At 38.8% G+C, this 18598-nt stretch overlaps 1 protein-coding gene across 1 annotated transcript in view; it reads right to left on the reverse strand.

The window, feature by feature from the left end:
* Positions 1-5097: 5097 nt before the first annotated feature.
* Positions 5098-18598, reverse strand: part of LOC128691382 (uncharacterized) — a 127003-nt gene continuing 113502 nt past the window's right edge. Inside the window, exons 17-19 of the mRNA XM_070091655.1 lie at positions 15133-15232; positions 10309-10503; positions 5098-6749 (exon numbers count right to left, since the gene is read on the reverse strand). Coding sequence (XP_069947756.1) covers positions 5508-6749; positions 10309-10503; positions 15133-15232 — 1537 coding nt within the window. The 3' untranslated portion in view covers positions 5098-5507. The remainder of the gene's footprint in view (positions 6750-10308; positions 10504-15132; positions 15233-18598) is intronic.

An 18598-nucleotide genomic window follows, 5' to 3' on the forward strand; every position in this document is an offset into this window, starting at 1 on the left:
CCTAAGGATTGGCAGAGAGCAGGAATAGTTCTTTGTACAAGGCAAAAAGGATGAGGGAGAATGTAAGAATATGAGAGTAAGTTTGCTGAGTATATCAGGTCAAAGTAAAATGCAGAGGAACAAGGAGGATTTAGGAAGGATAGGGAATGTGTAGATAAAGTATTTACACTGAAGCACAGAAGTGAACAGTACTGTAATAAGATAAAGGAGAGGAACTGTTTGTCACATTCAAGGATTTAGGAAAGGCATATTATAGGGTGGCTGGAGCAATATAGCACATATAGGGAATTGGAAGTAAGGTCACTAAAATCAGTAAGTTTTTTTGTAAAGAGAATGACTCTGTTTAGGGTTAGTAGGAGATAGGGATATTATTTTCCAGTATAATTAGCCCTTAGACAGGGATGTGTGATGTCACAATGGCTATTCAATATATTTTGGGATAGCACTGTAAAAATAGTGAATGCTAGGGTGTTTGGGAGAGGCATTGGATTAAACAATAATGAAGTTAATACAAAGTGGGAGTTGTCGTGATTGCTCATTGTTGAAGTTTTTCTTTTTTCCTTCAGAAATTTTGAAGAGTAGTTGCAAAGGTAAGTGAATGATTTGAGGAGTGTGTGTAAAAGAATTAAGTTAAAAATGAACAAAGAAAAGAGCAAGGTGCTGAGAGTAACAAAATCTCAGATTGAGAAATTAGACATCAAATTGAAAAAAAGAGAGCACGGCAGAAGTGACTGCATTTAGAAGTGCCAGCATATGATCCTATGAAAGAAGTGATGAACCATGGCACAGATTAGAGGGACAAGTGCAGGCGTGTTGGGGCATTTATGGAAAGAAAGAGATTTATCTATGGAAGCAAAAAAAGGAATGTATTTTTAAATGGGTGTAAGGCAAGGAGACTAGATGCAGTAGAGATGTCAAGTGTGAATTTTATGCAAGGAATTCAACGCATAGAAATCAGAAGACAATGTGAGGATGCCAAAGGCACAATTCAGAGGTGAGAGGTGCAACCTTTCTATAAATTAATTTTTTTCATTTGTGTATCTACTGAAAAGAACCTGAGTTTCTATGTGGGTTATTATTGAACAAAGACAAGTATTCACTACACTTTCCTTATCACTGGGTGCAATATTTAGTTTAAATGCAGCAACATTCACAAGGTGTTATTCTTGCCAGGCAGTACACTGTATGAGCCATAAGGGTTTAGCACTTACTTTTTTACAATACAGTAATAACACTGTTGCATGCTAGGCAGTATTAACTCTTGCCTGGCATGCAAATACTCATTACTAAAGTAGCTAATTATGTGAAGGCTTCAGTGCTGCATGACCCTTGTCAGTTTAGTGCTTTGTTTGATTATAATATGTGAAGGCTTCATGAACACCTTAGTTATCTTGTATTTCTAACAACCTCAAAGAAATTCGCCTCTTTTCTGGCTCCCTGGACATAATGATGTTCAGACCAGTCAAAATGTATATTCTTCCTTCAGTCCACTATTCACAACCTACCAATTTCCCCACAGGCATACGTTCTCAACTGCAAAACTGCTGGTAACAACCTTAGTCCAAGTTAAGAGCACAGCTGATTAATTTCCGTCAACCTACAGCTAAGTTCATGGTCAAACCTTCAATGAGTTACGAGAGTAACCTGGTCTTGGACCAGGCTTGGCTGGTATCTGGTGCTTCTCTCCATCACTGCCAGGTATGGAAAACTACACACTCATGAATATGAAGACACGCATGACTACTACATGGAAAGGCCTAGCACCTCTGTGAGGACTGCTAGGTTGAGCTATCTCTTCCCTGTGTCCTTTCAGAGATCACACAGAATTTTTCAAGATAAGCAACACCTTGATGAGCTCACTAACTGATTTTGCTGACTCTCAATTTTAATAGAGACTTGCTTTTTTACAACTGACTTGCTGCACTAACTTAAACATTGATTTTGCACCCATAGTAACCTCTTCTCTCCGCTTGCTTCAATGAATGAAGTATGCCCCATGTAAATTTAGTGCACTTTAAATATACGTATACATAACAGAAATGTTAAAAGCAGGGGGGGGATATAGTGTTGGAGTGGATGGTATTTTTGTTTAATAAATGTATGAAAGAGGGGAAGGTACCTAGGGATTGGTGGAGAACATGTATAGTCCCTTTATATTAACCCTTTCAGGGTCCCCAGGCCCTCTCCCAGACTTGGTCTCAAGGTCACCCAAATTTCAAAAAAAAAAAATTATTTTTTCTTATGAAAAGATAGAGAATATTTTCCCGACCATAATGACACCAAAAGTATGAAATTTGATGGAAAACTTACGGAATTATGCTCTCGCGAAGTTAGCTGTCTCAACGATGTTTACGCATCGGCGATTTTGCCCACTTTGAGCCCTATTTTCAACCAATTCCAGTGTACTAGTCGACATAAATCATAACCATTTCGCTAGAACTCCATTTTTTCTATCAAATGAGTACAAGAAACCACCCATTTACCGATTTCAGCTATTCAATACAGTGGTCAGAATTTAGCAATTTTGCCAATTTCACACAAATTTCAAAAGATGCCAATTTCCAAATAGGGTCCAGAATAAACAAGAAAGACATTCCTGGCACTAAAATAACATTTCCTCTGTTCATTAGTCATGTCCCCATGCCCCTCTTACATTCTTTTGCCTTCCACTTTGAATTTTTATTCTCACGAAAAATAGAAGATTTACTGTTATGCAGACTACTTCATTAGTATAGAAATGGTATAAATAATATCAGCGCACTTGTGTAAGAATATTAGACTCACCAGTTGACGTGTATTGGACACTTAGCATGATTTGTTTACTTTTTAACTTGGGTAAAAATCGAACATTTCTGCTAGTTTGAGCTCAATTTCAAGGTACTTTTCATTGTAAAACCAGTCAAAATCATCTCGATTTCTGTAATATGTTTTCCATTCTATAAAATGAGACCAGGAAAACTAGAATACAACAATAAATACCATACGAAAATACATTGCAAAGTCGCTGTTTTAATCCAAAAACACCGTCATAGCTTTTTTTCTCATTACGCACTGTATGCTGCAAGATTTTTTTTACACTGCACCCATTGACCACATTGACCCATTCTTTCATATGTAGGCCTACCAGCTTTCTCTCACTAGATTTGAGGGCGCTAGAATTTAGGCGTACTAGTACGTCAAAAACCCTGGTGCGTAAGCTGTACTAGTACGTCCGAAACCCTGAAAGGGTTAAGGGAAGGGGGACAAAAGAGATCGTAAAAATTATAGAGGAATACATTTACTGAGTATACCAGGAAAAGCACATGGTAGGGTTATTGAAAGAATTAGAGGGAAGACAGAATGTAGGATTGCAGATGAGCAAGGAAGTTTTAGAGTGGGTAGGGGATGTGTAGATCAAGTGTTTACATTGAAGCATATATGTGAACAGTATTTAGATAAAGGTAGGGAAGTTTTTATTGCATTAATGGATTTAGAAAAGGCATATGACAGAGTGGATAGGGGAGCAATGTGGCAGATGTTGCAAGTATATGGAATAGGTATTAAGTTACTAAATGCTATAAAGAGTCTTTATGGATAGTGAGGCTCAGGTTAGGGTGTGTAAAAGAGAGGGAGACTACTTCCCGGTAAAATTAGGTCTTAGACAGGGATGTGTACTGTCACCATGGTTGTTTAATATATTTATAGATGGGGTTGTAAAAGAAGTAAATGCTAGGGTGTTCAGGAGAGGGGTAGGATTAAATTATGGGGAATTAAATACAAAATGGAAATTGACACAGTTACTTTTTGCTGATGATACTGTGCTTATGGGAGATTCTAAAGAAAAATTGCAAAGGTTAATGGACGAGTTTGGGAGTGTGTGTAAAGGTAGAAAGTTGAAAGTGAATATAGAAAAAGTAAGATGAGGGTATCAAATGATTTAGATAAAGAAAAATTGGGTATCAAATTGGGGAGGAGGAGTATGGAAGAAGTGAAGGTTTTCGGATATTTGGGAGTTGACGTGTCAGCGGATGGATTTATGAAGGATGAGGTTAATCATAGAATTGATGAAGAGGAAAAAAAAAAAAAAAAAAGGGCGAGTGGTGCGTTGAGGTATATGTGGAGACAAAAAAACGTTATCTTTGGAGGCTCTTTTTGATTATAATAATAATATCTTTGGAGGCAAAGAAGGGAATGTATGAAAGTATAGTAGTACCAACACTCTTATATGGGTGTGAAGCTTGGGTAAATGCTGCAGTGAGGAGGCAGCTGGAGGCAGTGGAGATGTCCTGTCTAAGGGCAATGTGTGGTGTAAATATTATGCGGAAAATTCAGTGTGAAAATTAGGAGAAGGTGTGAAGTTAATAAAAGTATTAGTCAGAGAGCTGAAGAGGGGTTGTTGAGGTGGTTTGGTCATTTAGAGAGTGGATCAAAGTAGAATGACATGGAGAGCGTATAAATCTGTAGGGGAAGGAAGGCTGGGTAGGGGTCGTCCTCGAAAAAGTTGGAGGGAGGGGGTAAAGGAGGTTTTGTGGGCGAGGGGCTTGGACCTCCAGCGTGCGTCAGCATGTTAGATAGGAGTGAATGGTATTTGGGACCTGACGAGCTGTTGGAGTGTGAGCAGGGTAATATTTAGTGAAGGGATTCAGGGAAACCGGTTATTTGTACATAGCTGGTCTTAGAGTCCTGGAAATGGGAAGTACAATGCCTGCACTTTAAAGGAGGGGTTTGGGATATTGGCAGTTTGGAGGGATATGTTATGTATCTTTATTACGTATTTGTTTCTAAACTGTTGTATTCCGAGCACCTCTGCAAAAAGTGATTGTGTGAGTGAGGTGAAAGTATTGAATGATGAAAGTATTTTCTTTTTGGGTCACCCTGCCTCAGTGAGAGATGGCCGACTTGCTAAAAAAACAAAGAAAAAAAGCTGTGTATAAGTATATACCAAATATACATACAATCCCCAATTCAATTTCATGGAAGTCCATCCCCTCAGGGGTCATAAAGCACCTGAGGGGATGGAAGGTATTTAGGGTCAATTCAAGGAATTGGAGCATAGGTCTGATTCCTTAGATCAAATTTTACTATTTGATTACTTTCACTGTAAAATTAAGACAATAATCAAAATAATATATTTTATTACATACACTTATACAATATTTTCATAGCAGGTTAACAAGGTCTGCAATATTGACCAAAATAATGTATTTAAAATTGCAGCTCATTGATATTTACACTAATATCCTGAAATATACTGTTACTGTAAATAGATATTTTTCTTTATATAAAGCAGCCTTGACAAAAGCGTTTATATAATACACAGACATTAAATTTCCTTGCACTGGAAGCTTGACATAAACCATTAATGAGTCAAACACGACATTTTCACTTGTCTAAATACGTAACAGGAGCCATTCTAAATATGGGCACAAAACTTAAGACATATCACAATTGCACAGGGTTTGTAAAAAGTATTAGAAAATGAGTTAGGTAAATAAGTTATAAGAAATAAAAGTTCTACAGAAGATTGGTTAAAGCTTCATCTCCCAAACGACAATATGTGCATCTTTGTCATTGGAATAAGGAGGTTGGACGTCCTGGAACTGCCTCAAGTTGATGTAGCCTCGTCCACCCATCAGTGTCATAAGTGTGCGTGACTGATCATTTTCTTTGCGGCGTCCAGAAATGGTGGACCTATTTGTTGTGCCACCACTTGTTGTCGAGTGAGACACGGTGTCGTGTGCTGCTGTGGAGACATTATTCAATGCGATAACACTATTCATAACTCCACTGCCATCTTCTGATCCTGAGGATGTGGTACAGGCTGAGGAGGCCCTGGAATCCATGGACCAGGTTGATAGATCCAAGGAGCGAGGACGTGAGGCTTTCAGTCTAACGCGCCGATCAAGAGTACTAACTTGAGAGGGAACGGCCAATTCTGGATCACTGCGGCGCATAGAATCATATCGGGAAAGCAAAAATCCTTCTCCTATTATCATTGGCTCATCTTCGTACTCGTGAACGTTTAACAAATCGCCATAGAGACCATATACATCACACTCCTGACTACCTGCTAGAGTTCCTAGCCCTAAACCACGTGGTAGTGTCTTGGAGAGACGCCGCACGTGTTGCTGGGTGTCTCTTGGTTTACGTCTCAGTATTACAGGAGAACTCAGCTGTTGCCGCAGGCGAGGTGGTACACGTTTTGGTGGTACAAGACTGCCATCGCTTTGTTGCTTTTCAAGTCGTGACGCAGGTGTTGGTGTAATTATAAAGCTTCTGATGTCATCAGAACCATGAGATCGGGAGCCATCTTGTTGAGGATGACTGAGGTTATCTTGTAAAGATTGACGAGAGCCAGGCCGTAGCTCGGGAAGAGTAGCCTGTGGTCTGGCATGAGGTTGTAGTGCAAGAAGGAATGTTATTGGTCCATTATGAGCATGATAGCTAATATTTGCACGTCCACTAATTATTGGTACACCCTCTAAGCGAGGCAATGGAATAGTAAGAGCAACGCCTACATTTGTCCCCACCCAGAGGAGTCCTCTTGAGGCTAACAAAGCTGTCACATTTATACTGGAAACAGCAATCCCTCTTTCACCCAACACACGATTAACATTTGAAGCAACATTGATATCTTGAAGGTGTCGGAAAGTTTCTGTGTGATATAAACATATGGTTGAGGTGTTCTGCTGGGCAATCCAGAGTCCAATGCCAGAATGTGCCATCAGTTGTACACCACCAGCACCTTCGTGATGTACAGAGAACTTCTTCTGTGGAGAAATAAACTGCACTGAAGTAACAAAGAATAATAATCTAGCTAGGATTTGTACATTAGTAATATAAACAGATATTTTATAAATGGCACTTTTTTTTAACATGTTGGCTGCTTCCCACCAAGGCAGGGTGACCCAAAAGAAAGAAAAAAAAAACTTTCATTATCATTCAGCACTTTCACCATCACTCATATGTAATCGCAGAGGCGCCCAGATACGACAGTTTAATCACTCCAAACCCCTCCTTTAAAGTGCAGGCACTGTACTTCCCATTTCCCGGACTCAAGTCCGTCTAACCGGTTTCCTTAAATCCCTTCACAAAGTATTACCCTGCTTACACTTCAACAGCTCGTCAGATCCCAAAAACCATGCGTCTCCATTCACTTCTATCTAGCACGTTTGCTGGAAACCCAAGCTCCTCACCCACAAAACCTCCTTTACCACCTCCCTCCAACCTTTTTGAGGACGACCCCTACCCTGCCTTCCTTCCCCTACAGATTTATATGCTCTCCAAGTCATTCTACTTTGTTCCATTCTCTCTAAATGACCAAACCACCTCAACACCCCCTCTTCAGTCCTAATTCTTTTAGTAACTGCACACCTCTTAATTTCTACAATAAGACTTCTCTGCATAATATTTACACCAAACACTGCCCTTAGACAGGACATCTCCACTGCCTCCAGGCAGTTCTTCGCCCATACGAGTGTTGGTGCCACTATACTTTGTACATTCCCTTCTTTGCCTCCATGGATAACGTTTTTTGTCTCCACTGATACCTCAATGCGCCATTCACCTTTTTTCAATTCTAAGGTTAACCTCATTCTTCATAAACCCATCTGCTGACAAGTCAACTCCCAAATATCTAAAAACATTCACTTCTTCCATACTCCCTCTCTCCAATGTGATATCCAATTTTTCTTTATCTAAATCGTTTGATACACTCATCACCTTACTCTCATCTATGTTCACTTTCAACTTTCTACCTTTACACACCCTCCCAAACTCATCCACTAACATTTGTAATTTTTCTTCAGAATCTCCCAAAAGCACAATATCAGCAAAAAGTAACTGTGTCAATTCCCATTTAGTATTTGATTCACCATAATTTAATCCCACCCCTCTCCCAAACGCCCTAGCATTTACTTCTTTTACAGCCCCATCTATAAATACATTAAACAACCATGGTGACATTACACATCCCTGTCTAAGACCTACTTTTACTGGGAAGTAATCTCCCTCTCCTACACACCCTAACCTGAGCCTCACTATCCCCATAAAAACTCTATACAGCATTTAGTAACTTAATACCTATTCCATACACTTGCAATGTCTGCCACATTGCTCCCCTATCCACTCTGTCATATGCCTTTTCTAACTCCATAAATGCTATGAAAGCTTCCCCACCTTTATCTAAATACTGTTCACATATATGCTTCAATGTAAACACTTGATCTACACACTCTAAAGCCTCCTTGCTCATCTGCAATCCTGTTCTGTCTTGCCTCTAATTCTTTCAATAATAAACTTACTGTATACTTTACCTGATATACTCAGTAAACTTATTCCCCTATAATTTTTACAATCTCTTTTGTCCCCATTCCTTTATATAAAGGAACTATACACACTGCCAATCCCTAGGTACCTTCCCTTCTTTCATACATTTATTAAACAAAAATACCAACCACTCGAACACTACGCCTATCCCCCTGCTTTTAACATTTCTGTCGTGATCCTGTCAGTTCCAGCTGTTTTACCCCCTTTCATCCTATGTAATGCCTCATGCAACTCCCCCACACTCACATCCTGCTCTTCTTCACTCCTGAAAGATGTTATATGTGCCTCCCTGGCCAGTACATGAAATTACTGCCTCCCTCCCTTCATCAACATATTCCCGCCATCTACCCAATACCTCCAGCTCCTCTACTCTGTTTTTAGCTGACAAATCCATTGGTTCCCTAGGCTTTCTTAACTTGTTTATCTCTCTCCAAATTTTTTTCTTATTCTCCGCACAGGTAAACAGCATTTCTAAAATGACACTGCTCCACCCTGCTACTTTACTAGTTGTGGTATACAGTGGACCCCCGGTTAACAATATTTTTTCACTCCAGAAGTATGTTCAGGTGCCAGTACTGACCGAATTTGTTCCCATAAGAAATATTGTGAAGTAGATTAGTCCATTTCAGACCCCCAAACATACACGTACAAATACACTTACATAATTGGTCGCATTCGGAGGTAATCGTTATGCGGGGGTCCACTGTATTTAAAATCAGTAGGATTATATCTGTACAAGTTCAGTAGCTTTTAAAGAAATCTTGAAATAAATTTAAAGTATAGAAAATAAATCTGTAGACTATAAAAGAATGAAAATAAGAGACTGCAAAGCCACCAGGTAAAACTGTTAATTTTAAAACTGAATTTTAAAATGTAAATATATAATCGAGTAGGACCCCAACTAATCATGTTATATTTTTATGATGCCTACCCTATGGAACTAATTACAAATGAGCAACTTTTATTTCAATATAAGCATTTAACAACCAAACCAATGCACAATGTATATAGGGACACTGTATTGCCATGATACTCAGTTTCTTCTCATTCTAACCCTGATTATGGGAAGCAGAGGTTATGCAATATATTATACAAACTGTAATGTGCTTAAGTCCATATGCAATATATTGCCAAGTAGATAGATGACAAGGAAGAATGAGATAAATAAGGAATGAAAATTGAGAGATATGGGAGGAAAGTGCAAAATAGACAGTGAAAGCAGGGGCACAATAAGGGAACATTGTATCAACGTCCATGGCCCCAAACTATATTAGAAACACTGCTGGGACAAGTATAGAAGTCTTCAAGAGGAAAGTGGACAAGTATCATCAGGTGCCAGGCTGTGCTGGATATGTGGGTCAGAGGACCAGCAACAGCCTGGCTGACCAAGCAAGCACCAGACGAGTCAGACTCAACACCTGGCTCTGGGAGTAAAAAAAACACTTTGAAACTCAAAGGTACGATACTAGAAGAGTCAGAAGGGATAACTGATATGTTAAAAAATGGCACAGTTGCAAACAAATCATGGAATAGGTGGGCTTTGAGCCCATGGCAAGCCAGTCTTATAACTAACAGGCCAGTGTATTGTCTACTGGAACACAGTGCACTGGCTTGCATGGATTCATACTTCCCCTGTTCTAGGATTAGTTTGCAATCATGTTAGAATTTCATTAATAATGACAGTGGCTTTGTGGGGACTTGAGCTAGAGCAAGCTACAGCCATGCTGGTATGAAATTCATCTCTAAAAACCTGCATTTGCAGTCACAGTGGGGTCCATGCTAACCTTCCTATGGTGAAGGAATATACCTAGTTTGATCAATTGTAATTATTAGGCTATCAAGATACAGTGGCTAACACACTGGACTGCCAGTTTTAGGACTGGCTTATCATGGGTTCAAACTCTACCTGTTCCGTAAGTTGACAAAATGGCCAGTTTTTATATATTTATTTTATACCTCTCTCTCCCCCTTTCTCATTCTCTCTTAATGGTATTTACTTACAGTAACTTCTGCTGTAAAGCAATCGATGACATGCACATGGTCTCCACAAGCAGCATAGACATGAGTGTTGATGGGAAGGAGTGCCGAGACTACTAGTGAGCCGAGGACAATATTATGAGGTTCACGGATTTGCCAGGCACCATCAGCACCTCGCCGGTATACCTGCACACATCCGTTACACAAACCTACATATACCTGCAATATATACATACACACACTTAAGAATCTGTGAACTCTAAAATGTACTGAACTACAGTAAAAACACAGTAAACAAGCCCATCTTGAAATCTCTTAAATTAACTGTTCAAATCTTAGAAGTACTTTCAAGGGTTTTTTCTAAACCCCTAAGCATATAAAAGAAAATTAGACCTTTTATATCATTAAAGAGAAAAGATAAAGGCTAAGAAATTCTTAAGTATTGTAGTTCAAAATGCCTCAGTGCAATCATAATATATAAACAATGGTAGACACTGAAACCTGCACAGTATTTACTAATAATTCGTGTTATCAAAAATTATGCAATATATTGTACTCTAGTAGTAGGGTTACTTTGTCAGTTTTGTTTACTATACTTATTAAAATGTGCTTCATTAATTTTTCTGTTCTATTACCTAAATTTTATTACCTAGCTGTTCTACTGAGAATAATGTATTACCTATTCTTGAGCACTATTCTAATTATAGTCAGACTCCAGCGAACAGGCCTTCCCAATATACTAACTCTTGTTTTTCCAATTCAATTTCCAGTTTTTTTATTTTCTACAAAATTTAGGGATATTTCGCATTATTCTTAGTTTAAACACTGTGCTTGCCGGAAGGTGGTGTACTCAACAACATGGAAGAACACTACTTAGTTTGTAATTAAGGTAAATTTTACATTTTTAATGTACTAGGTATATATACTGTTGATTATTCGTCCAGTACAGCAGTGCTGAAAATATATTTTATCTCAAAAGGGCTCCTGGTTCCAGCAATTCTGATTCAGGTAAAAGGGACATAGATGCAACTAATGTGACATTTCATTGCACATTAGTTGCATCTATCCTTTTTACCTAAAAATTTGTAATTTTACCATTATTACTAAGTCTGATTCAGTGGGGTTAGACTGTAGTGCAGTGTTATTCACTAATTTTTGCAAGAGAACCACTTCTGTTAAACACATTGATTGAGAGAGCCGCAGCTACTGCAAGTTAGCGTAACTCAACTAAATTAAATAGTACTGAGCTGCTAGTGCAATATAGTAAATGAGAAAAATTAGACATGGTAATATTAGCCTGCATATCTTGTTATTAATAGCAAAATAAAGACCAAACTTACTTAATGCTTCTTTTCTACTGGTCGGGTCTGGGATGGCTGTTCATCACTATTGCGTTTTTGTTTAACCACAAATCGATCCATCGTAACGGACACTACTTGACTGCACTTTGATTTCAAGTAAAACTAGCCCATCGCAGCTACCTTCCACAAGCAGCAACAGTTAAGTCGTTGCTTTCATATATGTTGCCGCAGTCTCAAATATCTGTTGCCTATTTTCAAACACAAATCTCCAAGAGTAACGAAATACATCCAGTCTCCCCCGAAAGCTTGAACTCAACTGATTCAGCGAGACCACCGACGCCTAGAGCTAGACGTGTCCCTGATCAGTTTCCCGTAGTGGACACGTATGATTTCTGTACAACTAGGGTAGGGATGTTAGAATGTTATCTCTTACTGTGACTTCATCTTCCATCTCACCTCATGAAAATATGTATCTTACTTGAAAAATTATTTTTCTATATTTTTTTTTATTAATTAATTTACATATTTTTCGAGAGCCATGAATTGAGTCATCGCGAGCCGCACAATGAATACCACTGCTGTAGTGCATTATCCTCTACCAAACTACAAGGGATCTTTGAATCCCTCTCAGAATATTAACCTCATTCTTCAAGCATATTCTTTACATTCACTCTACTCTCTTCATTCCTAACCACTCACCATAGTTACCATCTCAAAACTCTAGTGCCCTTCCCTTTGATCTCTTAAATATATTAAGTTATATACATCATGACAAAGGGACCTCAGAAATATTTTATGTAAAAAAATACATTAAAGGAATCACATCTAAGCAGATGTTATAACTTAAGATAGGGACTGGGACAATAATATTTTATTTCTAATTCCTATTAATTTTTTTTTCAATAGTGAAATTTACAAATAACGTACTCACAAGGGATGGGTCCATTGTTTAATTGGACCGGTGGTAGTGTTATATCCCTATTTTATGAGTGCATAACAAAAAAAAAAAAAAAGAGAAAATACTAAAATATTGAGAAAAGTATCACATCGTATTTTTTATACTGTTGGGTTGAGGGATTGTGGCAGCACCTGTGCAATGGCCTTAAGACCATTGCAACTCTAACTCAACATTTAAACAAAAATATTTGATGGCTTAGGGGCCATCACAACCCTTCACTGCAACATTACCAAAGGCACGATGTGATAATTTTCTAAATATATATTTTTTTTTTTGTTATGGGCCCAGAAAATGGGGGTATAACACTAGTACACCTTAATAAACAATAGACCCATCTCTGGCATAAGGAAGGAGGAATGGTGGTTACTACAGCAAGTAATATCACATTGCTCCCCTTTCAAAGCCAAAACCTACCTACCTACTTATCTCATTCTCTCCAAGCTTGATATACAATCTAAACATTTACCTATTTTCCTCACATTGTAACTGATGATACAGGATGATTTGGTCCTACTTGTCTAAGAGGAAGTGGTCATTAACCCTTTGACTCTTTCAGTTGTATATATACGTCTTACACGCCACTGTTTCTGACGTATTTATACGCGTAAATTAAGTGGGAGAAAACTGGTAGGCCCACATGTGAGAGAATGGGTCTGTGTGGTCAGTGTGCACCACATAAAAAAAATCCTGCAGCACACAGCGCATAATGAGAAAAAAAAAAACTGACCGTTTTTTTGGATTAAAATGCCGACTTGGAGGTGTATTTTCGTATAGTATTTATCGTTGTATTCTCATTTTCATGGTCTCAGGTGATAAAATGGAAAACAAGTTACAGAAATAGAGATGATTTTGATTACTTTCACGATGAAAATGACCTTGAAATTGAGCTCAAAGTAGCGGAAATGTTTGATTTTTACCAATGTTCAAGAGTAAGCAAATCGCACCACACGTCCAATACACTTCAACTGGGGAGTCTAACATTCTTTCACTAGTGTACTGATATTATTTATACCATTTTTTCAATAATGCAGTAGTCTGCATAACAGTAAATTTTGTATTTTTTTGTATGAATAAAAAATCAAAATAGAAAGCAATAGTAATATAAGAGGGGCCTAGAGACATGACTAATGAACAGAGGATATGTTATTTTAGTGCCAAGAATGTCTACATTGTTTATTCTGGACCCTATTTTGAAATTGGGATCTTTTTTAATTTGCGTGAAATTGGCCAAATTGCCAATTTCTGACCACTTTATTGGGCAGTTCAAATCAGTAAATGGGCGATTTCTTGTACACAACTGATAGAAAAAATGGAGTTCTAAAGAAATAGCTATGAGTTTGGTCAACTGAAAGAACGTAATTGACCAAATACTGGGCTCAAAATCACCGATGCATATATGTTGCCAAGACCGCTAACTTCGGGAGCGTAATTCCGTGCATTTTCGACCAAATTTCGTACTTTTGGTGTCATTACCATCGGGAAAAGATTTTCTATCATTTCATAAGAATTTTTTTTTTTTTCCAGAAATTTATTGACATAAAATGAGTTTCAGAAAGGGACCTGCGACAGTCAAAGAGTTAAGGGAAAGTTTGGGACATGGGTAGCCTAGAATCTGGTCACTCTGAGCAGGAGGTAGTTGTTTAGCAGTGGGAGGGTCCTATGATTCTCTGTTTTGGTTGCTATTTGAATTTGTATTATGCAAACTTATTAATCAAGAATCTACTGCACTTAGTACATGGTTATATCTACTTGCATGTTTTATATATGTACTGTATTTTATATGTATTATATATGTACTGTATTTTTTCACCATCATTCACTCCATCACTGTCTTGCCAGAAGGGTGCTTTACACTACAGTTTTTAAACTGCAACATTTCGTTCGGATTTTTAACCCCGGAGGGTTAGCCACCCAGGATAACCCAAGAAAGTCAGTGCGTCATCGAGGACTGTCTAACTTATTTCCATTGGGGTCCTTAATCTTGTCCCCCAGGATGCGACCCACACAGGACAACAGGTGTAAGGAAACGTGTCGAAATGTTTCCACCCGCCGGGAATCGAACCCCTCCTTCAGAGTGCAGGCACTGTACTTCCCATCTCCAGGACTCAAGTCCGGCCTGGGAAACCGGCAGGCCGGACTTGAGTCCTGGAGATGGGAAGTACAGTGCCTGCACTCTGAAGGAGGGGTGTTAATGTTGCAGTTTAAAAACTGTAGTGTAAAGCACCCTTCTGGCAAGACAGTGATGGAGTGAATGATGGTGAAAGTTTTTCTTTTTCGGGCCACCCTGCCTTGGTGGGAATCGGCCAGTGTGATAAAAAAAAAAAATTAACAAGTCGGCCGCCTCCCCCTGAGGCAGGGTGACCCAAAAAGAAAGAAAACCCCCAAAAAGAAAATACTTTTATCTTCCTGAGGTGAAAGTGTTGAATGATGATGAAACTGTGACTTATAAATATAGTACTTTCATACCTTCACGTTATCTTTAATATTTCAGCAACTATCTTCAGTCAGCCCAACAAAGATAATAAAATTTTCTCTCTCCTTCCTAACTTAAACTAGACATTAAGGCAAAAAATCTGAAAAATATCTTGCCTGATCACAGTGGTATTTGATTGTTGTGATAGCAGCTGGTACGGTAGTGGCACCTAATTCCGTCTGCCGTTCCGGATCTAATCCACTGTACACCAATAATCTGTTCATATAAAAACAAGCACAGTTAAATAACTTTACAATAAACATTAAGAATATCTTTTATTTTCAATGACCCAAATGTATCCCACCGAGACAGGGTGACCCAAAAATAGAAATGAACGTTTCTCTTTTTAATTTTAGTAATGTATACAGAAGGGGTTACTAGCCCCCATTCTCCCAACATTTTTGTCGCCTCTTATGGCACGAATGGCTCACGGAGGAAGAATTCTGTTCCACTTCCCCCACGTTGAAGAATATAGTTATGGAATATATGTATATCTATATTTTTTCTTAACATATCGGCCATTTCCCACCAAGGCAGGGTGACCCAAAAGAAAGAAAAAACTTTCATCATCATTCAACACTTTTCACTGTCTTTACGAAGGCACTCAGATATACATTGTATATTTCTTGATTAAATATATGCTGCTATGACAATATAAAGTTTTACGCTGTAACACACAGTTCATTTCCTTTAACAAGAAACCTAATAAAGTACAACCATTCACTGTCAGTCACTCTAGAAGAGTGAAGGCTTCACAGTCCCATGTTGACCCAACATGGATAAAGGCAGTGAAGATGCAGCATTTTTAAGAAAAATAAGTCATAATAATATTGGCTGGATCAATTCACAAATAACCCACACTTAGGAAAAGAAACTTTATATGATATTTCAGTCTATTAAAAAAAAAAATCAGCCTACAAAACTTGCTCATAATTAATAAAATTTTGTATTTGACATTGTCTGATATTTCCCTATGCTGGCAGCAGCACTGTATGACCCTTTTGGGTTTAGCACCTAATAATGATGATGATAATAATAATATGTAAAGTAAAAGGACACAAGTGCAACTAATGTGACATTTTATTGTGGCAACGTTTTGCTCTCCAGGAGTTTTGTCAAGCCGGACAAAGCTCCTGGAGAGCAAAACGTTGCCACAATAAAATGTCACATTAGTTGCACTTGTGTCCTTTTACTTTACATATTGTCGGTAATTCTACCAACATTATTACAATAATAATAATAATAATCCTATGTTAGTAGGTTACAGTACAGACCTTTTCCTTATAATTCTTGGGTTCTTTCAGATTCTGGATTGTATTTTATAACTTTTTTGGTGGCAAAAGAATGTTTAAGGAGCAATTTACATTTACTTACAGGCTCCATACTGTATTGGGTATACATGAATGACCTACAAGGCAAGAGAAAGCACTGTCATTGTTTGTGGATGATGAAAACTACACAATACAAACAGAAAATGAAGTAGTAAAATAAAAAATAGTCTCAACGCAGTGACTGGAACAATTCCCACTACAGTGGACCCTCGGCTAACACCTGCATCGGATAACACCAAAATTGGATAACGCCTCGCTTTGGCGTAAAATATTGGCTCGGATAACACCTAAAAACTCGGTGAGGAACTTTCGTCCCGAACGTGTCCCTACGGCGGCCTGACCGAGCCCGGCCACTCACCTCATGTACCAGCCAGTGTGCCACTGTTTACAAGCCACTGAGGACGATTCCACGCATACATGCGATATATTTTGTATTATTCCATTGTTTTTAGTGCTTGTAACTGCTAATAAGCCACCATGGGCCCAAAGAAAGCTTCTGGTGCCAACCCTGTGATAAAAAGGGTGAGGTGTATTATCGAATTAAAACAGGAGATAATAGAAAAGTACGAGAGTGGAGTGAGTATCTTGGAGTTGGAAAAGTTGTATAACAAACCCCATTCAACCATCGCTACTATCTTGTGCAACAAAAAGGCAACCAAGGAAGGTGGTGTTGCAAAAGGTGCAAGTGTGCTTACAAAACAGAGATCGCAAATACGTGAAGATGTGGAGAGACTGTTGTTGGTGTGAATAAACAAGAAACAATTGTCAGGAGATAGTATTTCTCAGTCAATAATATGTGAAAAGGCAAGGCAGCTGCATGAGAATCTCATTAAGAAAATGCCTCCAAATAGTGCTGTTATTGATGAATTTAAGGCCAGTAAAGGCTAGTTTGAGAGATTTAAAAATTGTAGTGGCATACACAGTGTGATAAGGCATGGTTAGGCTGCTAGTTCTGACAAAATAGCGGCTGAAAAATATGTGCAGGACTTTAAGGGGCACATAGACACTGAAAAATTAAAACCCCAACAAGTGTTTAATTGTGATGAAACAGGCCTGTTTTAGAAGAAAATGCCAAACAGGACCTACATTACTCAGGAGGAAAAGGCACTCCCAGGACACAAGCCTATGAAAGACAGGGTAACTCTAATGTTGTGTAGTAATGCTAGTGGGGATTGCAAAGTGAAGTCTTTACTCGTGTATCACTCTAAAACTCCTAGTGTGTCAAGAAAAACAATATTGTCAAGACTAAATTGTGTGTGATGTGGAGAGCAAACAGTAAGGCATGGGTCACTAGAGACATGTTTATTGACTGGTTCTACGACATGTTTGGCCCCACTGTGAAACAGTACCTCCTGGAAAATAAATTCACTCGAGTGCCTCCTGGTAATGGACAATGCTCCTGCTCATCCTCACAACTTGCAAGAGCAAATTGCGGGGGAGCTGAGCTCCACCAAAGTGAAGCTTTTGCCTCCTAATACTACTCCTCTCCTCCAGCCCATGGACCAGCAGGTCATTTCAAATTTCAAAAAACTGTACACCAAAGCAGTGTTTCAAAAGTGCTTTGAAGTGACCTCAGACACTGAACTGACCCTAAGGATCACTTTAGTATCCTCACTTGCATAAACCTTATAGGTAAGGCTTGGGAGGGAGTGACTTGCAGGATTTTGAACTCTGCTTGGAGAAAATTGTATCCATAATGTGTACAAGAGAGGGATTTTGAAGGGTTTGGGGCTGACCCTAAGGAGCCTATGCCAGTTGTGGAATCTATTGTGGCATTGGGAAGTCCATGGAGTTGAAGGTTAGTGGCGAGGATGTGGAAGCGTTGGTGGAGGACGAAGATGAAGAGCTAACCATTACAGAGCTGCAAGAGCTTCAGGTGCAAAAGCAACAGACCAAAGCTCAGGGATTTCCTTCTGAGGAGGAGAGAGATGGAGGAAGTTGCCTTCATCAAAGATTAATTAAGGAAATGTGTACAATGTTCACAAAGCTGCAAGCATTTATGGATGAATATTATCCTGACACAGCTGTTGCAAGCCGTATTGGCAACTTGTACAATGACACTCTTGTGGCCTATTTTAGGGAAATCTTAAAGGGACGCGAGAAACAGAGCTCTCTGGACAGATATTTTGCGCGACAAGGGTCCAGTGACTCTCAAGCTGGTCCTAGTGGCATTAAAAAACAAAGAAAGGAGGTAATCCCAGAAAAGGACTTGTTACCTGAAGTCTTCATGGAAGGGGATTCCCCTTCCAAA

Source organism: Cherax quadricarinatus, chromosome 36 (assembly GCF_038502225.1).
Source record: "Cherax quadricarinatus isolate ZL_2023a chromosome 36, ASM3850222v1, whole genome shotgun sequence".
Classification (NCBI taxonomy): domain Eukaryota; kingdom Metazoa; phylum Arthropoda; class Malacostraca; order Decapoda; family Parastacidae; genus Cherax; species Cherax quadricarinatus.